General features: G+C 44.8%; 1 protein-coding gene across 1 annotated transcript in view; it reads right to left on the bottom strand.

Annotated features, from left to right (window-relative positions):
- Positions 1 to 2,882, bottom strand: part of sgsm1b (small G protein signaling modulator 1b) — a gene marked incomplete at both ends in the record, with an annotated part of 101,575 nt that extends 98,693 nt beyond the window's left edge. The window contains one exon of the mRNA XM_084324944.1: positions 2,775 to 2,882. Coding sequence (XP_084181070.1) covers positions 2,775 to 2,882 — 108 coding nt within the window. The remainder of the gene's footprint in view (positions 1 to 2,774) is intronic.
- Positions 2,883 to 22,555: the final 19,673 nt, after the last annotated feature.

A 22,555-nucleotide genomic window follows, 5' to 3' on the forward strand; every position in this document is an offset into this window, starting at 1 on the left:
TTTGGACATTTACAGGGGCCAGACATTAACAGCAGCTCATGGTCATCAGAATCAAATGCCCTGGACAGCAGTGGCGTCGCGTGGGTAAAATAACAGGGGAAGCCAAAAAAAATTTATTAAAAAAAAAATTATTCAATATTTTTATTAATAATTTTTTTTTTTTTTTTTTTTTTTTTTTAAGTCAAGCAGTCACCATGTACACTACAGTATGGCTCGGCGGCCAGTCAAACGTTATTTTTATTTATTTAACAGATTGCAGAATGGGTACAATACAGTATGGCTCAATACACATTTACGATGAATTGAAAATGGGGGACCCTGATGTAAACAAGACGAAAGTCTTTCTCTGGTCTGCATCCCCTTAACAATTGTATGTATTGAGCTGTACTGTACTGTACCCATTCTGCAATCTGTTAATAAAGTTTTCATTCATTCATTCATTCACACACAATTGTATAAGGGGATGCAGACCAGAGAAAGACGTTTGTCTTGTTTACATCAGGGTCATTAATACTGCTGGAGCATTGGTTAATTTTTGGTCCGATTTTTCCTTGCGCGATTTTGCGCGCCGCGTGGGAGCAAATTCGAGACACATATTCGGTTGCAAAAAGGTGTCCCACGGTCTCCTCTATGGCCGTGAATATTTTCACGCGGATCGGAATCACGGCGCGCTCGTGGGACACTTTTCCGTTTCGGCGAGTTTATTCCACGCTTTCTGTTTTCCTTTTCTAAGCATTTTAGGGGCTACATGTGAATCAGTAAAAGTTGCGGGACGCCCAGATGTTTCCACGATAGAAAGCTCGCGTGGATCCCATAATAGGCTCACTTAATACAGCGTTTTTAAAATCACGCGACATTTTCAGGGTCGCGAGCCGACCTTTTCCCCTCGTTTTCGATGATGGAAGTGATTTAGGAAAAGCTTCGGCACGCCGAGAGGTCCCCGTGGATTTAATCTCGCGAGGATCGGGGCAATATTCGGCCCGTGGGAACAGTTACGGGTTAATACAATGTTCAGAGTGCAGAGGGGAAAATATGGCACCTGCCCCGCCTCCAGGTGGAATATTATGCTGAACGTCTTCCTCCCAGCTCCGTTTTAAACTTTTAGGGTGTGGCCCAGTGGCAGTCAGCTCGAATCTGATTGGCTAGGATCGGATTTGGAGTTTGGACTCACTCTATAATGCTGGAAGCCTGGAGAAAGAGACCTACCCACTGCTTCTCTCCTATACTAGCTGCAGTAGTGAGCACAGTCTGACAGTGTGTTAGAGGGAGTGAGAAGGAGAAGAGGGAGACATTAAAAAAAAAAAAAAAAAAAAAAAACACAGATGCACAGATGAAAATGAATGTAAACTATATTAATTTTTTTTTTTATATTTCATATTTCATAATTTGATATGAAATTTATAGGGAGGCATGGCTTCCGTTGGCTTCCACAAGGATTCGCCACTGCTGGACAGATCAACAAACGGGGCAGCACAGTGCATTGATACTATCATTTGTTTCCAATATAGCTGTTGTGGTACTATGACCTGATCTAAAGCCAGACTGATTTTCACTTAGAATATTGTTGTCAGCCAAGAATTGTGTCAATTGAGAATTAACTTTTGGAGATAGGGCGGTACTATGTCCCCACCCTTTATTAAAGTAGTACGCTGCTTTCCAGATATTGGGGGTGGAATTAGTCTGGAGGCTAAAAACCATATGCTACTGACAGATGATCATATGTTGCTATAAGTATATGACATAAATATTAATATAAAGACCATATACTACTGACAGATGCTCATATGTTGCTATATAAGTATATGATAATATTAATATAAAGACCATAGGCTACTGACAGATGATCATATGTTACTATAAATATATGGTAATATTAATATTAATATAAGACCATAATGCTACTGACAGATGATCATTATGTTAAAGTAATCACACAATCCTCATTTTTGTTTGTTTTGGTTGGTTCTGTTGTGTTTTGCACTGCATTGACTTGTTGTCCATCTTGAATATTCATGCTAACTACTGAGTTCATCTTCTATTAATTTCAGACAAACTGCTGTTGCTGCTGATGACATGAAATACATCACTTCCTGTGTATCAGATGATTTTCACAGGAACGTCCTACCAGACACAGGTGTTTAGAACAGCCAATGTAAAAGTATTCATGCACTGGGTTCAGGTAGAATCACTATTGTGTTATATCAATTGGTAATAGAGTATGGCAAAATAGAAATGTTTATGAAAATGTTAGTGATTATTCGTTTAATATTAAGATATGTCCTGATATAGATAGATAGATAGATAGATAGATAGATAGATAGATAGATAGATAGATAGATAGATAGATAGATAGATAGATAGATAGATAGATAGATAGATAGATAGATAGATAGAGTGTGTGTGTGTGCGTGCGTGCGCGCGTGCGTGCGTGTGTGTGTGTATATGACAACATTTGAAATTAGGGGAGGAAAAAAGCATGTATGACAGAATACGATTTGGCATCACCATCATCATCATCATCATCATCACCACCACCACCACCACCATCATCGTGCTAACCTAACAATCATTTTAGCCTAATAACCTAATAATTACAGAAAGAAAACAGGAGGACACATTCAATGCAGCATTATTTCGCACATTTTAAATCACATTTCCCCTAATAACGGGTTGCAGTCATACAACATCAAGGCCTAAGATAACTGGCGAAGATAACTGCGTCGGCATGATGGTATGATGATGAGCATTGTATAACAAAAACAAATGTAACACACCTCTTTCTTCACATTGCGCAGCAATTTCTGTCGCGTCTCTGCCTCTGTGAGGAGAGAAACATCATCATCAACACGCCGATCAACTGCTGCATCTGACCAGTCACACATCAGGCTCAAAGCAAATAAAACCACAACGTCGTCTTACCGCCCATCGCTCCCGATACTGTCTTCTGGCAAAGATTGTGTTTTCTTTCCTTTTCCCAATTCTTTTTTGACGATTGTCCCAATGTCCCCAATGCAGTATTAGCTACAGTAGCCTAGACACTTTCTGAAGGCAGCGATGCTGCGGCTGAATGATGGATTCTGCGCGACGAAAATCTTTCCACTACCTCTCTTTGGACCAAACACCCACTTAAAGCAACAGTGGCCCCTAAATACACATCCTCCCTCTAACAACACCAACCTTTTGAATATATTTCAATATATTTATTTGACAATTGTGTATGTATTTGAAATATATAAAAGTAGTCAAAAACACATGAAACATATACATATTGTATTTAAAGAGATGTAAGAGAACAAGTCAACTACCATGAAAGTACCAATACGGATGGTAAAGAAGGTAAACTATTGAGTCATATAAATAACAACATGGCTTCACATACAGTGTAAAGAGACAGTTCAAGAAGAACAGGCAATACTTTCATTTCACTATTTTATTCACTAGCAGTTAGCCCAAAGAGAGAATATGAGTGACTACTCTTATCATATGTCTCCAATGTTATCTCCCCACCTACAGTATGGGGAGCTATGGTACAGTTATGGACTGTTGGACTAAATCATATCTAACAGAAAATGCTAACCTCAAATGAGGGTTGCTGAAACAACATATTATCAGATGGGGGTCTGCGACCTGAAATGTATCCATTTAGGGGTCCTTAACATGAAAAAGGTATCACTGCAGTGGGACTCATATAGGCCTAAGTTATAATATAGATGTTTATGTTGTAAACCAATGCAGCTGTATGTAGTACTCTAGTGTCTTGTAAGCCCATGTGGGCTGGACACCTTGAGTGCTGGATCAAAGAAATATGTCTTTGTCTCATTGACTACTATTCATATATTTTTCTGAAAGAGGGTCCCATGGTGGTCCTTGGGAACGGTAGGGGCTTCACCTCTACACTGAACTGACCTTTTCACATGTGTCGAAAGCAGGGCAAACAGCTGAGGCTACCTATGACAATGGCCAATAGTATTATCAATGCTGGCTCACTGGCACACCTGCACTAGCAGCCTCATAATGTTAGTTGCACTTGTTTTGCCTTGCTTTCAAATGTCAAAATGGCCAGTGTGAAAAAAGGTCTACACAACAGGTTTCCACCACTGTCTGTGCTTGGACCCCCAGTATCGAGTCAAAACAAAATAACAAGTCTCCAAAAGAAGACAAGCTATTAAAGCTATTGTCCGGCAGCGTGGCTACATGGGTAGAGCTCTAGCCTCATGATCGGAAGATCACAGATTTGAGCCCCGGTCAAGGCCGTTGTGCGTTGTCAGGAAATGGTGTTGTTGTCCAGTAGGGAGCACTTTGTCCTTTGGACTTGTCAGTAACAATGCCCCTGTTATGGTGATAGGGACACCATACAGCTGTGAGTGCCATCCTTTGGATGAGATGTTAAACCGAGGTCCTGACTGAATTTGGTTGTTAAATAACCTAGAACCTCTATGGCACAGAGTATATCCCCAACGTTCCTGGCCAAATTCCCAATCAGGTCTCTGACATCAAGGCCACCTAATCATCCCTTCCCCTTAATTGTCTGACATCAATCCCTGTCTCCTGAGCTGTTCAGCCATTGTGTGTGTAGTGTGATGTGTGCCTGGTGCCAGTGTATGGCAGCTATTGAGCCTGCGTAGCCCAATGTTGGGTGCTACCACTGGTGGTGAAGGAGGCCATCAATGGGCTCTGTTGACTAGTCTGATGGCTTGGGGGGAAAAATGTTCTTCAGCCGGTTGGTTCTTGCTGTGTGACAGCGGTAGCGCTTTCCAGACCGCATCAGCTGGAACAGTCCATGGTTGGGGTGTCCTTGATAATTTCCCGGGCTTTTTTAATGCACCGGCTCTCATATATTCCTGGATGGAGGGAAGCTCACATCCACAGATTTTTTTTAGCTGTCCTCACGACTCTGCTCAGCGCTCTGAGGTTGAGGTCGGTGCAGTTCCCCCTCCAGGCGGTGATACACCCCGTCAGGACGCTCTCTGTTGTCCCTCTGTAGAACGCCTTCAGGATCTTGGGTGTCATGCCGAAATTCTTCAGCCTCCTGAGGTGGTAGAGGCGTTGTTGGGCCTTCTTTACCACATGAGTTGTGTGGACATCCCAGGTGAGTTTGTCGGTGATGTGGACACCGATAAACTTCGGACTCTCTCCACTGCAGTGGTTGCCATTTTGTCACAGGAAAGATTTGCCTCTAGGATGGAGCCCAGGGTATGTAATTTCATCTTTCCTTGTGACAATAATGTCACCCATTGTCAATGTTGGTGTTGATAGGACAACAATTGAAAAAACCTATCAGGTGAAACAGTTTGGAAGAAGGGAACAAGAGGAGTATATTTGGATGGAAAGTAGCAAACAAGAGCCACAAAATAGAAGTTATCGTGACCACAGCTCAGAGTTCTCACAGAGTTCAACTGAGAGAGGATTTCCCACCATTTGTGGCTTTTTTTTGTTTAGTTAACTGAATGAATGGATGAATGAATGAAAACTTTATTTAACATATTGCAAAATGGGTACAATACAGTACGGCTCAATACACAAGGTTGTTAAGGGGATGCAGACCAGAGAAAGACGTTTGTCTTGTTTACATCAGGGTCCTCCATTTTCAATTCATAGTGACATTTATGACATACACAACATACATGACATTTATGACATACATGACATACAGGTATATAGTACTGTTATATTTGTGACATATATGATATGCAAATATACAGTACTGTTACCCAGAGATCCTGACAGAAAATATATACAGGGGAGGAGACTGTACATTATAGGAGGGGGTGGGTCACAGAAAATCTATACATACGGTGGGGAGGAGACTGTCCATTGGGAGGGGGGGGGGGGGGGGTGGACATTTACGGTGGCCAGTTTCGAATTGGGTGCTCTTTGAGCGGTTTTGAATGTGGGTGGGGATTCACACTATTTTACGGCTGTGGGTAGGACGTTCCACATTGATGTGGCATAATTGCGAAACGTGTTTAGTCCCTTGTTTGAGCCGAATCTGGGTTTCACATGATTTGTGGAACTCCCTCTGGTGTTGTGGTCGTGGTATTCACTGACCTTTGGGAAGTATTTCGACATGTACATGGGTGTACTGATTGATTGATTGATTGATTGAAAACTTTATTAACAGATTGCAGAATGGGTACAATACAGTACAGCTCAATACACACAATTCAAATCAAATCAAATCAAATTTATTTATAAGGCCCGACAACACACGTTAATGTCCCCATGGGCCGTACAGGTCTTCTTTAAACAAGTCAAGAAGAAAACATAACAATAAGTCAAGAATAGAACAAGAACACCATAAGGTCCAAACATTTTTAGATGAATGCAAATAAATGAAAGAATGCAAGCACTCCCAGACATACCCCACGCGAAGGTAAGGAAAAACTCACTAAAACCTAACAATAGGGAAAAAAGCTCCACAGGCAGTTGACAATTGTTAAGGGGATGCAGACCAGAGAAAGACTTTCGTCTTGTTTACATCAGGGTCCCCCATTTTCAATTCATCGGGACATATATGACATACATGACATACAGATAGACAGTACTGCTACATCTATACATTTATGACATACCAGATTTGCAAATACAGTACTGTTTGTGATACAAAAAGAGTCCAGAAAAGGGAGTATATACATTTGACGTAAAAACTGTACATTGGAGGAGGTTGGGTGGGGTTGGGTGGGGGGGGGGGGGTGGAACACTGTACAACTGTACAAGCAAAACTGTACATGTAACTGTAACTGTACTAGGGAGTAGGCCTACTACTGGAATTCTGTTGCTAGAGGGAACTATTGCAAGCATTGCAGCAGGAAATAAATTCGAGTCATTTGATTTTAGAATGTTGTTGTTAGTGTGGGTGACCTGGCGAAGCCCATTATATTATCACATCACAACTGTAATAAGTTGCATATAGAAAGTTAATTTAAGTGTGATATTCACATCCTTGTCCCAAACCTCAAGCTTCAGCATTATGTTGGGCAGCACTTCCAGGAAGTTGAACTGGGTTCCCTAGTTGAGGTTGGCGTTGTCCTTCATCCTGGCTGAGTGGGCCCTCTCTCAGGTTGACGGTGTCCTTCATCCTGGCTGAGTGGGCCCTCTCTCAGGTTGACGGTGTCCTTCATCCTGGCTGAGTGGGCCCTCTCTCAGGTTGACGGTGTCCTTCATCCTGGCTGAGTGGGCCCTCTCTCAGGTTGACGGTGTCCTTCATCCTGGCTGAGTGGGCCCTCTCTCAGGTTGACGGTGTCCTTCATCCTGGCTGAGTGGGCCCTCTCTCAGGTTGACGGTGTCCTTCATCCTGGCTGAGTGGGCCCTCTCTCAGGTTGACGGTGTCCTTCATCCTGGCTGAGTGGGCCCTCTCTCAGGTTGACGGTGTCCTTCATCCTGGCTGAGTGGGCCCTCTCTCAGATTGACGTGTCCTTCATCCTGGCTGAGTGGGCTGCGTCTATTCTTTCCCCAATACATTTCCAGTTCCGCGTTCGCCTTCTGCGATCCGATTGGCCACTGACTCTACGCCCAAACAGCGCGTTACGCTAATAGCGTATTGTTTTCATCTCTCTATATTAACGTGATTCCATCAACACAACATAAATGTTCAAAATACGACAAGACAGTTTGCATCACTTCCCACGGTTCTCGGCACTTATTCTACCGGGAGTGCGGTAGTTGTTGCCACGGTATTGGGTCTTTGGGTGAATACTTCATTTGTAGGGGACGAAGAACACTGATAGCGGTGTGTGGACCGTCCCGCGAGCCCCAGACCACCGTCCCGCGGCCCCAGGCCACCGCCCCGCGAGGCCCAGACCACCGCCCCGCAAGCCCCACGGGACGAGACCAGGTAGAATTTTAGGCGCGCGGGAAACAAGGCTCGTGGGGCGGTGGCCTGGGGCTTGCGGGGCGGTGGCCTGCTGGGGCTCGCAGGACGGTGGTCTGGGGCTCGCAGGGCGGTGGCCTGGGGCCGCGGGACAGTGGTCTGGGGCTCGCGGGGCAGTGGCCTGGGGCCGCAGGACGGTGGTCTGGGGCCGCGGGGCGGTGGCCTGGGGCTCGTGGGCGGTGGTCTGGGGCCGCGGGACAATGGTCTGGGGCTCGCGGGGCGGTGGCCTGGGGCCGCGGGACGGTGGTCTGGGGCTCGCGGGGCGGTGGCCTGGGGCCGCGGGACGGTGGTCTGGGGCTTGCGGGGCGGTGGCCTGGGGCTCGTGGGCGGTGGTCTGGGGCTCGCAGGGCGGTGGCCTGGGGCCGCGGGACGGTGGTCTGGGGCTCGCGGGGCGGTCCACACACCGCTATCAGTGTTCTTCTTTGTTGACAGAATCTGGCTATGGGGCGACAATAATGTGGTCAAGAGGCATGGTTTCTATCTTTAGCCTTTGGCGTGGTTTATTCATTCATATGGTATGAGCAGCAGCACATGATTTCTCCTCTCACTGAGAGGCTGGTGGAGAAAGAGGTAGAGGGGGAGGAGACATCTCTTTTTATACTCGCCACCTGGTGGTATCGTGAGTGGCTCCGCCTAGAGCGCCCTCTAGTGGAAACAGTTATATATATGCAGTTAGACAGTTACTAGAAATCCTACATAGAACCTCTAACTTTAACATTCTTCCCTGCCAATGAAGTATTCACCCAAAGACCCAATACCGTGGCAACAACTAAATCAAATCAAATCAAATCAAATTTATTTATAAGGCCCGACAACACACTTTAATGTCCCCATGGGCCGTACAGGTCTTCTTTAAACAAGTCAAGAAGAAAACATAACAATAAGTCAAGAACAGAACAAGAACACCATAAGGTCAAACATTTTTAGATGAATGCAAAAAATTTAAATTAAAAATTAAAGAATGCAAGCACTCCCAGACATACCCCACGCGAAGGTAAGGAAAAACTCACTAAAACCTAACAATAGGGAAAAAAGCTCCACAGGCAGTGTGGAGGAGAGAAACCTTAGAAGGGCCATTCAAGGGGGGATCTCCCTTCTTAGATGTTGGTGATAGTAGTGTTGCAGACGGGCAGTTGGTAAGCATGCACTCATGTGTGTAGTGAAACACAGATGAGTGCATGCAATAGCAACTGAACATTTCGAAAGATTAAAGATAAAGCAAATAGCGATAGCAACTGAACATTTTGAAAGATTAAAGATAGAGCTGATGGCGGATCTATTTGAGGCACAGGGGCGGCGCAAAGAGGGTCACGTCCTCCCCGTCTTAGTCACGGGACATTCAACACTCCGGTCATTGCTCAGGGACAGCCGGAGACAGGGAGATAGGGGGCGGCGCAGAGAGGGTCGCGAACTCCCCGACATCATCGCGGGACGTCCGGCACTCCGGTCACCACTACGAGACCTCCGGAGACAGGGGGGCACGCAGAGGGGGTCGCAACCTCCCGGCCTTCATCACGGGATGTCCGACACTCCGGTCAGCACTCCAGGACAGCAAGTCATAGGGGGACAGGGAGAGGGGACAGGCGTTAGACAGCTCATGTGATTGTAGTGGGCGGACATAGCAATAGATACAAGTGGTAAGCATATATGTGAATGGAGTAGATATATGAAGTAAGCATATTATGTGAATAGAATAGAAGTACTTAACCCAGCAATGAAACCGCGTTGACTGTTAATCTGTTAACAGTCTGTTAATGTTGTTAATCAGTTGACAGGACCACGGACAGACAACGGTAAATAACTGATCCAAGGCCTCGGAGGTGCATGTAGAGCAGTCACTGCAATCTTGGCCAAGACCCTGAGGCATCCATCACCTTAGTCAGCGCCAGGAGGCGGGCACTCAGAGAGATGGGGGAGGGAGGGGGGGAGGGAAGGGGGGAGGGAAGGGGGGGGAGGGGGGGAGGGGGGGGAGGGGGGAAGAGTTAGAGAGTTCCCATGTTTGTGGTGCTGCAAAAGAGCAGACATGTAGTACCCTGTAGTGCCATGTAGTACCCCGTAGTGCCATGTAATACCCTGTAGTGCCCTGTAGTACCCTGTAGTGCCCTGTAGTACCCCGTAGTGCCCTGTAGTACCATGTAGTACCATGTAGTACCCCGTAGTGCCATGTAGTGCCATGTAGTGCCACGCAGTACCATGTAGAGCCATGTAGTACCCCGTAGTGCCATGTAGTACCATGCAGTACCCCGTAGTACCATGCAGCACCCTGAACCCTAACTAAACTACCCTGTAGTAAACTACCCAGTAGTACCATGTAGTACCCTGTACCCTAACTAAACTAGACAGATTAATCTAAAGGTCAGTCCCCGACCAGGTGAGATCAGGGTAGGTTGAAGGAGAGAGAGAAAAGATGAGTCTTAAGCAGGGATTTAAAAGCTTCGACAGAGCAGGCGCACCTGATGACGGCAGGTAATTTGTTCCACAGGTAGGGAGCGCGGTAGACAAAGGCTCTGTGGCCTGCGGATTTCTTTTTAACCCTAGGGATCGATAGAAGCCCCGCATTTTGTGAGCGCAGGGCACGAGCGGGCGAGTATCGGGAGATGAGATCGGATAGATAGAGCGGTGCAAGCCCATTTAAAATTTTGTAGGTGAGGAGTAGCACTTTAAAGTCAGATCGGGCTTGGATAGGAAGCCAGTGTAGGGCGGACAAAACTGGTGTGATGTGATAAAATTTTCTAGTTCTAGTTAGTATCCGTGCAGCCGCATTTTGCACGAGTTGAAGATTTTTGATGCTTGAATTAGGTAGGCCTGAAAAAAGTGCATTACAGTAATCCAGACGTGATGAGACAAAAGCATGAATCAGGGTTTCAGCATCAGCCAGAGTTAAAATGGGGCGAATTTTTGCGATATTACGAAGATGGAAGAATGCAATTTTGGTGACATTTTTTATATGTGCATTAAATGAGAGGGAGGAATAAAAAATGACTCCGAGGTTTTTTATGGTGGAGCTCTGGGATACATGACAGGTATCAAAGTTGAGGGAGATGTCCTGAAACAGGCCTCTGTGGTTTGGGGGGCCAACAATTAACATCTCAGTTTTATCTGCATTAAGGAGTAGAAAGTTTTGCGACATCCATTTTTTGACGGCAAGCAAGCAGGCCTCAAGGTTTTGTAGTTGGGATGAATCATTTGGCTTAATAGGTATATATAATTGGGTGTCATCAGCGTAAAAATGAAAGTTTATGCCAAATTTGCTACTACCGCACTACCGGTAGAATAAGTGCCGAGAACCGTGGGAAGTGATGCAAACTGTCTTGTCGTGTTTTGAACATTTATGTTGTGTTGATGGAATCACGTTAATATAGAGAGATGAAAACAATACGTTATTAGCGTAACGTGCTGTTTGGGCGTAGAGTCAGTGGCCAATCAGATCGCAGAAGGCGAACACGGAACTGGAAATGTATTGGGGAAAGAATAGACGCGAGTGGGCCCTCTCTCAGGTTGATGGTGTCCTTCATCCTGGCTGAGTGGGCCCTCTCTCAGGTTGACGGTGCTCAGGACAGCAGCCAGGAGGAACAGACCCGCCCAGGATGAGAGAGGAGGCCAAGGTGGACGCTTGTTAATGGGGGTTAATGCAAGCTAAAGAGGGGAAGGAGAGAGAGGGGGGTCCAACACAAGTAACTTCATCAGATGTAGTCAGCAAGAGACTGAAACAGACTAGAGGCTAGTAGGGGTGTAAAGGTACACATATCCGTACCGTACCGAACGGCTGTGTAGTGTACCGAACGAATACAACGGTATGTTAACCACTAACGACCGCCCACCGGGGGCTGTTTTTTTCACAATCTAATATAATTATATATTTTTACAATTAGTTACTGCACACTACATCACCCCTGAGTGGAACATGGAAAGCTGTACCGAAAACCCGTTCCGAACCTTGACTTCAAAACCGAGGTACGTACCAAACCGTGGTTTTTGTGTACCGTTACACCCCTAGAGGCTACATTTCACAGAGTGGAGAGCAAGCCAAATAAATGGCCTTTGACCAAGAGTAAAAAGATGGATGTCTGTAAAGCGCACCCATCTCCATACAGGCATGATGCCCCTCTACAATGCACAAAAATGTGGATCACTTGAAAGTCAAAACCATATCTCATGAAGGCTGTTCTCTCTGTACATTATCCAGTGATATCTATAGTATAGTGAGAATGGGCCATGTTCCAACAGGTGGGTGAGAGAGTTCTAGGTCAAGTTTATTTCACCATTTGTAAGTATAGAAGAATTTGTAATTTAATGTTAGCCGAATCCAAATGACAATGAATTGAGAATAATCATTATACTATAATCGCTATATAATAATCATTTTACTGTTAGTATATAATCATTATACTGTATAATAATAATTATACAATAATCACTATATAATATTGTAGTCTTAGTTTATAATCACTATATAATAATCAGACTATAGTAATAATCCTTTTGTTTTATCAAATTTAATATATAGTAATAATCATTAAACTAAAATCACTATATGAGTCATTCCACCAATCCAGTCCGATTTGGACTTTGGGATTTTTTTCTTTTTACCAAGATGAATGACATATTTAACTTCCAGAAAAATATATTTTCCCATCTCAGGCATGAAATCTCTATTATTTGTGGTCATTATTGTATGATATGGACACCATTATTCTTCAATCCCATTACGGACACTCTGGAAGCTCTCTGAATAAGATTAAAACATGTATTTGTGCTAAAGTCAACATTTCTATAATAATTAGATGTCCTTCACACCATTTCTATAATTGCTTGTCTAAAAATTACGTAAAATCCTACACTTTTGCTATTCTGAACCCTGAAATTTGCCTTTTTTGACAGCGGCCGCAAGCTTTTTCATCAGAAATGTGATTTGACCTCAGATTTTGAACTAAAATCGATATTCTTATGTTTGCTCTAAACGTTTCAGACAAAATTATTCAAAAGTTGAATTTGTTTTTCATAAACTTAAAGAAATAATTAATAAACATGTAGCTGTAACAGGGTTGAGTTTAGGGTAACATGTGAGCACACACACACAGCAACATGCACATTACAATTAATATGTATGTGGCATAAGCATGTTGAAAAAGCTCAATAATTAATTTAACTATTATTGTATAACTTCAAAATCAGTGTTAAAATCACAACCCTGTTACAATCTCACAACCCCGTTACATTCGTAACGGGGTTGTGATTTTTTGCACAAAATGGTTGCTACTCCACATGTGGTGAATACCAGGAGAGCACATGGCATGCATGATATTAAGAAAGCATCTAAAAATGTTTTATAACAAAGATCATATTCACAAGTAATAGTTTGCTATATTTTTTTCAAGTAACGGTGTTGAGTAATTATGCTTGACTACCATAATATTACATGATAAATTACTGAAAACATAGTACAATGAGGTAGCTACTTGCCTGTTTCTGGTGTTGTGTTCTCCAAAAGACTTCAAAGTTGTCACTTCCTGTTTCACATGCTTCTATGGATTGAACCATTATTTTTGTGGGGGGGAGAATGCTCAGTGTAACAGGGTTGAGGGTTACTGAGGGACAGACTGAATAATGTTATTTTAATGAATAATTATTCATTTATTTTTAAATAAATCATTACCAGCATTAACAGCACAGATGGATGTGTATGTTCATGGAAAAAAGTATGGACTTTTTACAAATGTTCTTGGTCATATCCCAAATACATTTTCATGAAATGCCACGAGGGACATGTCAAAATACATGGGTGTCAACTGAAATAACAACATAATGCATAATAAAAAAAAGTACATTCATGCAATGTTTTTACACTTTATTAAAGAGGACATCTCAACCGAAATAAATAGCATTTCAAAGCACATTTTGGTATCTGATTAGATAAAAGACACTTAAAAACATCAGAGGGACTCAAATCGGACCGGATTGGTGGAATGACTCATATAATAATCATACTCTTAGTTTATAGTCAGTATATAATAATCATACTGTTAGTATATAATCACTATATAATGATCATTCAACTGTTAACATACAATCACTATATAATAATCATTAGTGTGGGTGACCTGGCAAAGCCAGGTCCCTGCCACACTATTGTAATCTATATTGTATCTTTATTTATTCCGCCGATTTTTGTCCAAACACTCCTGCCAGAGCTTTCACACCACACACAAGGGTAAGGTATCAAAACGACCGGCTTGGTCCAACTTGAGTTGCTATTACTTTTTGGAAAGTTTCACTGCACCGTTTGGCTACAAATCGACTCTAAACAGGACATTTTGGTCCATAGGAATGAATGGCGGAATGAGTGTAGAATGAGTGTAACTAGAATGTAGAAACTGAATTTTTTTGTTTTACCTTCACTTTTTGTAAATTGCGACAGTGATCTCATTTTGGAAGTAGATATAAAAACAACACACCAAAACGATGACACGACTGTGCCCTCGCTCACAAAAGAAAAATAAATGGAATTGGACATTTCTATCTCAACCATTTCTTTGACAGTCATGCTCCACATACACACTAATGGACTCTCCACTCTAGCTGAAATCTGTGATTTCACCGTTCCTTCCCTTGTTTTCCGATCGCCACACAGGCGACAATTGTCGATGGAATTACACAATATCGCACATAACCGTTCATGACGTTCCTCAATTGCCGTTTTGACGCTGGGCTCCAACCACTGTGTGGCCTGGTGCCAACTGCCACATCAACTGCCACATTATTATGCAGCTGAGAAACCTCTGACATCACAGATATGCACATTTTCAGATGACTCAGTTCAGTGAGGGTGAATATTGTGAGAGGAGAATTGGAAGAATGCGCCAATATGAGAATTAGAGACATAGATCCTATTAATATAAGTCCACATAGCTAGGAAATAATGCTAAACACTGAAAAAGGCCATTTATAAGATAGTTCCCCTTTAAAATAACTAAGCTTTATCTCTTATCGTTTTGCTTTAATCATCGTGAGAGTGAAGGAAGCGCAGCCTCATTGAAATACATTGGGGATAGATTTGTGTCAGTTAGGATTTGAATCAATTAAGGCTAGCAGGTGTGAGGGAGGTGTCAACTCTGTACTGCCATGACCTAGCCATGACCTCTCAGGGGATTAACCCTTGATCCTTAGACCACGCCCCCTTTGTGTATCTTTTGAACCGTTTGTCGTAGAGACTTGCGGGTTGTGCCATTGTACTCAGTATGGATATCCTCTTTCATTGCTCTATGTTGACCACGCCCCCATGGTCCGGCTCCTCCCCCTTCAGGGGATTAACCCTTGATCCTTAGGCCGTGCCCCCTTTTTGTATCTTTTGAACCGTTTGTCGTTTTTCACTACTACTTTAACTATACCACTTACATTGGACACCCTAGCAACCACCTATAACACCCTAGCAACCACCTAGAAACACCCTAGCAACCAGCTATAACACCCTAGCAACCAGCTATAACACCCTAGAAACCACCTAGAAACACCCTAGCAACCAGCTATAACACCCTAGCAACCACCTAGAACACCCTAGCAACCACCTAGAAATACCCTAGCAACCACATAGAAACACCCTAGCAACCACCTATAACACCTAGCAACCAGCTATAACACCCTAGCAACCACTTATAAACACCCTAGCAACCACCTAGAACACCCTAGCAACCACCTAGAAACACCCTAACAACAACCGATAACAACATAGCAACCACCTAGAAACACCCTAGCAACCAGCTATAACACCCTAGCAACCAGCTATAACACCCTAGCAACCACTTATAAACACCCTAGCAACCAGCTATCCCTAGCAACCACCTATAACACCCTAGTAACCACCTATAAACACCCTAGCAACCAGCTAGAAACACCCTAGCAACCACCTATAACACACTAGCGAAACACCCTAGCAACCAGCTATAACACCCTAGCAACCACCTATAACACCCTAGCAACCACCTAGAAACACCCTAGCAACCAGCTAGAAACACCCTAGCAACCACCTAGAAACACCCTAGCAACCACCTATAAAACCCTAGCAACCACCTAGACACACCCTAGCAACCACCTATAACACCCTAGCAACCACCTATAACACCCTAGCAGAACGGGTTGACGAGGAAACCATGCTAACGCCGGCTAGCCACGAAGCTAACGTCGGCATATCTATGGGGCAATCACACAGAGAGATGGCTGGTATCAGTAAGGGATAATGCATTGACCGACACAGAGTTTAAAATACCGAGGCGCCTCGCCGAGGTGTTTTAAACGTCAGTGAAGGTCAATTATTTTGCGACAATGACCGAGTATAGACTACACATTATCCCGCTTATTACATGGCTAACTTACTAACAATATACCCAATTCATTTTACACCATCGACAAGACGAGAAATGTAAGTTTTTCAAGGACTCACTGGAATACCTGGAACATTATATTGACGCCACATGCCTTCATAAATCCCCAGAAAAGCTCAGGGCGATTGCTGAGGCCCCAGCCCCGACAAATGTTGGCCAGCTGCGCTCCTTCCTGGGATTAATTAATTATTATGGTCGGTTTGTTCAAAACATGGCAACGATTCACGCATTGCTACACAAGGGGACACCATGGAAGTGGTCACAGGAGTGTGGGAAGGCATTCTGCTCAGCTAAGGATCAACTGCTCTCGGAGAGGGTATTGACACATTACAATCCCCAACTGCCAATCATACTGGCATTACAATTACATTTAGTCATTTAGCTGACGCTTTTATCCAAAGCGACTTACAAGTTGTGTACGACAGGTCATCAGGAAGGGTACAACTCTATCAGCTGAGTAACAATATTCATCAAAGTGTTGCGTGTTACAGTGTAGGTTAGTTTATTAGGACAAGTGCATGACAGTAAGGTTAATTAGGGTTAGATTTTTTTTTTTATTATTATTATTATTTCAGATAATGGTTGAAGAAGTGCGTCTTTAGTCGACGGCGAAAGATTGGACGGGATTCGGCTGTCCTAACTGGGGTGGGTAGTTCATTCCACCATTGTGGGGCAAGGACTGAGAATAGGCGGCTTCTCTTTGATGACTCACCGGGAGCTTGGATAGGAGTAGGTCTGAGGCGGCCAGAAGATGCAGAGCGTAGGGGTCTTGAGGGTGTGTAGTTAGAGACCATTGACCGGAGGTAGGCGGGAACGGTTCCCTTTGCCGCACGGTATGCTAGGTCGAGGGCCTTGACGCGGATACGTGCAGCAATGGGGAGCCAGTGCAGGTCCCTAAGAAGTGGGGTGACATGGGCCGACATCGGTAGGTTTGAGATCAGGCGGGCCGCTGCGTTTTGAATGAGTTGAAGAGGCTTGGTGGCAGTGGCCGGGAGGCCAGCTAGCAGTGCGTTGCAGTAGTCGAGGCGGGAGATGACTGTTGATTGGACGAGGAGTTGGGTGGCTTCTTTTGTCAGGAAGGGGCGGATCCTTCTGACGTTGCTCAGGAGGAATCTGCAGGTTCTGGTTGTCGCTGCGATGTGAGCAGAGAAGTTCAACTGGTCGTCGAGGACAACACCAAGGTTCTTGGCGGTCGGGGACGCGGCATGTGACGCCTCGCCCTATGGCGTGGGCGCGGTGATTTCGCATGTGATGCCGGGGGGTCAAGAGAGGCCCATAGCGTTTGCCTCCAGGACATTGAATAAAGCGGAGCAAAATTATGCTCAGATTGAGAGGGAGGCCCTGGGGATCATATTTGGCGTGCACAAGTTCCACGCCTATCTGTACGGGTGCCATTTTACCCTGCTCACAGACCACAGGCCCCTGACTACAATATTGAGCCCCAGTAAAGCTATCCCATCGATGGTGGCTGCGAGACTACAGCGATGGGCCCTAATATTGGCTGCTCACAACTACACGATTCAGTACAGGGGGGCGGCGGAACATGGCAATGCAGACGGCCTCTCACACCTGCCACTGCCGGTTGAGCATAAGGACAAACCAGGTTCAGTGGATACCGTACTGATACATCACCTTGAATCGCTGCCAGTATGCAGCACTGACATTCGTAAGGAAACGAGGTATGATCCAGTGCTCGGTATGATCCAGTGCTCGCTCAGGTGATGGACATTTGTCAGGACACTTTCCTGTGGCGCAAGGGCAGGACAGTGCACTGACTCCATATTACACAAGAAGAGATGAGCTCTCAGTGGTACAGGGGTGTTTGTTGTGGGGAAATTGGTGATTGTGCCTCCGAAATTAAGACCCCAATTGCTACAAGAGCTGCATGCGGGCCACCCGGGAGTAGTTCAAATGAAAGCTGTGGCTCGTAGTTACATCTGGTGGCCGGGGATTGACGCTCAAATAGAACAACAGGCGTCAGTCATGTCAGCGCAACCAGAAATCTCCCAGTCTCTCCCCACTTCACTCCTGGCCATGGCCAGGCACTCCGTGGCAGAGGATACATGTGGACTTTGCAGGGCCCTTTGAGGGTCATATGTTTATGGTGGTGGTGAATGCCCACTCCAAGTGGCCAGAAGTGAAGCTGATGGGCTCCACCACAACCACTAAGACTATTCAAGTGCTGCAGGGTTTGTTCAGTCGCCATGGACTGCCAGAAGTTCTGGTCAGCGACAATGGGCCACAGTTCATTTCATATGAGTTTGCGTCTTTTCTCAAGGGAAATGGAGTGAAGCACATGCGCTCTGCTCCTTTTCACCCGGCCACGAACGGTCAAGCGGAGCGCTTTGTACAGACGCTAAAACGCTCATTGAAAGTGCCCCGAGGATCAACGACAGTGCAGCACAGACTGGATTAGTTTCTGCTCAGCTACAGAAATGCTCCCCACACCACGACTAATGAATCTCCTGCGGTGCTTTTCCTTCGCCGCCGACTCCGCTCCCGCCTTGACCTCCTCAAACCCAGTGTGGCGGCGGTGGTGGATCAGGCTCAGACAGTCCAGCAGGGTCGCAGAGCCCAGTTCGCCAGAGACAAGAACTTTGCATCAAGAGACCCGGTGCTGGTCCGTGATTATAGACGGGGAGGATAAGTGGATGCCATGGGTGGTGGTCTCCCAGGAGGGGCCAGTGTCCTACACAGTCGGGGTCGGCTCGGGGCATTGGAAGCGCCACACAGAACAGATGCGGGCCTGTGATGCAATGCTACTCAGATCAGGGGAGCCAATACCACCAGCCCCATTGGCTCAAACTGCTACAGTCCTTATGCCAGATCCAGTGACCGTTTCCCCAGCGGGCGGACAAGAGTCCTCCCTAACCAGTCCCTCAGTCACGCACACTGAGGCAACTGACTCAACCAGAACATCCACAGACTAGTAGGAGGTACCCGGTGAGGGTAACTAGGCCCCCTGATCGCCTCACATTGTGAGCGGGACGTTCTGACAGACTCAGTTGGGCTATGGGGGTTATTGCACTATTGTATTTTGGTGTTATATTATGAGGGGTCATTCCGGGGCACTTTATCACTGTATTAGGTACCGGGTTTGGAAGTGGGGACAGCAATACAATTAAGTGGGGAGGAGTGTGATGTATGTGGCTGTGGGTGTTTGACTACCTCACCATTCCTACTCCTGCCCTCTAGGGGGAGGGCGAGCACTTCTTAAGGTGACAGCTCAGGCCGCTTTGGGCATTGTTGTTATGGCAATAAAGCTAGCTACAGCCATGGTCTGTGGTACCTGTGAACAGCGTATTCCGTGTGATTAATATGCTACCATTGTCCGGGATCACATATATAATACCTATAACACCCTAGCAACCTGACACTGCTATAGTCTGTAACTGTCAAGAAGATCTACAGGACATGGTGAATAAGCTGAATGTCGAATGCAAAAACTATGGAATGTCGCTAAACACAAAGAAAACTAAAGTAATGATCATTGAAAAAACACCAGGAACTGTTTGTAAAATACAGGTGGATGGAGAAAAACTTGAACAAGTGAAGGAGTACATGTACCTTGGAAGCTGGATCAGTGAAGGTGGAAGAGCTAACATGGACATTAAGAGAAGAATCGGAATTGCAAAGGGCGTGTGGTATATTCTAAGCACATACCTACGGTTATTTACAGTACAATGAGGTTTGTTATCTGGAAGGAGGAAAGGTCATAAGAGATAGAATGGTCTCCTCATCTGACTTCAAATATAGCCAGCAAGGAATAAACGTGCAGTCAAGACCACAGAGTTCTAATTCAAACTCATGTATTTATTGCCGAGAGGCCCAAAGGTGAAAATGCATCAGTTACATACAGGGATTATTCATAATTTTTCATAAGACATGATTGTACAAAAAGATTGATGAGGTTTACATAATTATAGCCCATTCACGGTGGCTCTCACATCAAAACAAGTCTGCACATAAAATTAGTCATGTTTATCAATGGAATAGACTACTCCTTTTGCCACCACATGGTTAAACCTGGTCTAAGATAGGCATCTTACTCTATATCACCACAAACAGTGATTATTCCATACAGTTTACTCACGTCGTGGCAAGAGTGCAGTCTGTGGAACTGGTGGAGGCCAGAAAACCCCCTGGGTTGGGAATATCTGTCTGGCCTCCTCTCTCTCATCAATACATTCTTATTTATACTCTGATTTCCCCCAATAGTAGCACATATTCTAATAATACGTTGGTCCAATTAGATTTGTCTTCTGGGAGGGCGGTCCGCCCCTCCCCCTGATTTCCTCGTCGGTGTCCTCTTCCAGTATATCAACAGCGGGGGTCTTCAGGTGGCCCCCCTCCTTTTGAGCTGTGGCGTTCTTCCACAGAGACATCTCCTATTTAAACATTTTACCCAAATATCTCTAGTGTATTATGAATTACACTCTTCCAGTATTATCACAGTTTTACTCTTTTGCTTACATTTTGATACTAAACAGTTGATTAATAGATAACTTGATATGTATTTTACCAGACTAAGCTTTGGTGATTAAGCCCTATTTTCTATATATATATGGTTTACACCAGGGGTGAAATGACACTATTATCTTCATAATTAGTTTGACATTTCTAAATGGCATTCAAATACCTTTTATCTAATATGGTTTAATTAATATGATCTTGTTTATGAATTAGTTTCCATGTACCTGTAGCAAAAGCAGGTTAGGCCTGTGCCCAGACCTCTGTTTCCCTCTGTCTGTAATCTGTTAGGCGCTGAGTGTGACTTTTCAGTTCCTTTGTTTCTAGTGGGTACATTTACATACAGTCTTTAGTCACGAGTGGGGGTTGAGTGGCTGTCTTTGTAACACCAGTATCAGCTCCTTACTTTAGCACTGAAAATCCATTCTGCTATTGAAAGGTACACCTGGCTTTTACATTATGGCTTTCTAATATTCACACATATTAGTTATGAAATACACAGTCAATGTTACAACAGGCGCATTCTGGAACCATAAGGAATTATTGAGAAGAAACATAAGTTGGAAAACGAAGACCAGGATTTTGGAAACGTATGTTAACTTATGTCAGTCTTTTCATACGGAGCAGAAGCATGGACGCTGAATGAAGAGGCAAAGAGGATGATAGACTCTTTTGAAATGTGGACACTGACGAAGATGCTGAAGATAACATGGAAGGATAAGATCAAGAATGAGGAGGTACTGAGAAGAGCGGATATGCAAGGAGGACAGCTGCTGGAGAGGTTGAAAAAGAGAAAGATGGAGTTGTGCGGGCATGTTCTGAGAGGATCCAGTGGGGAGATGTTCAAGAAGGTGGTGATGAGGAAGGTGGATGGAAAGAGAGGAAGTGGAAGACCAAGAAGAGGCTGGGTAGACGACGTCTGTGATTGGAGTGGAGTGAGAGGCGGAGTCACAGAGTTGGAGAGAAGAAGTGGGGACAGAATGGGTTGGAGAGTGATAGGCAACCTTCGGAACGAAGAAGCCACCTAATGATGATGAACCACCTAGAAACACCCTAGCAACCACCTATAACACCCTAGCAACCACCTAGTAACACCCTAGCAACCACCTAGAAACACCCTAGCAACAACCTATAACAACCTAGCAACCACCTAGAAAAACCCTAGCAACCAGCTATAACACCCTAGCAACCACCTAGAAACACCCTAGCAACCACTTAGAAACACCCTAGCAACCAGCTATAACACCCTAGCAACCACCTATAATACCCTAGCAACCACCTAGAAACACCCTAGCAACCAGCTATAAACACCCTAGCAACCACCTATAACACCCTAGCAACCACCTAGAAATACCCTAGCAACCAGCTATAACACCCTAGCAACCACCTAGAAACACCCTAGCAACCAGCTAGAAACACCCTAGCAACCACCTATAACACCCTAGAAACACCCTAGCAACCAGCTATAACACCCTAGCAACCACCTAGAAACACCCTAGCAACCAGCTATAACACCCTAGAAACTACCTCTTTTGTATCTTTTGAACCGTTTGGCATAGAGACAATACAGACCCTCTCCCGTTGGCCGGCGGTGCACAGGCATCACCCACACTTTCACAATTTCCCCCACGGAATTGTCGAGTAGGGGGTATCTGCAATTGTCTAGTTGTCACTTACTGTCTACATTGTTGTGAGATAAGAACTCGTGTACAGTAGGTGGCGGTATGCACATTAAAGTCGTTTGCGACCCGCTGGTAACCCGACAGAAGGAGAAGAAGAACGCCAGTAGTTGACGCTGGGCAGCAGCAGGGGAGGAGGGGACAGATAGGCATCTGTT

This window comes from Notolepis coatsorum (genome assembly GCF_963971535.1).
Source record: "Notolepis coatsorum genome assembly, chromosome: 11".
In the NCBI taxonomy this organism is placed as follows: Eukaryota; Metazoa; Chordata; class Actinopteri; order Aulopiformes; family Paralepididae; genus Notolepis; species Notolepis coatsorum.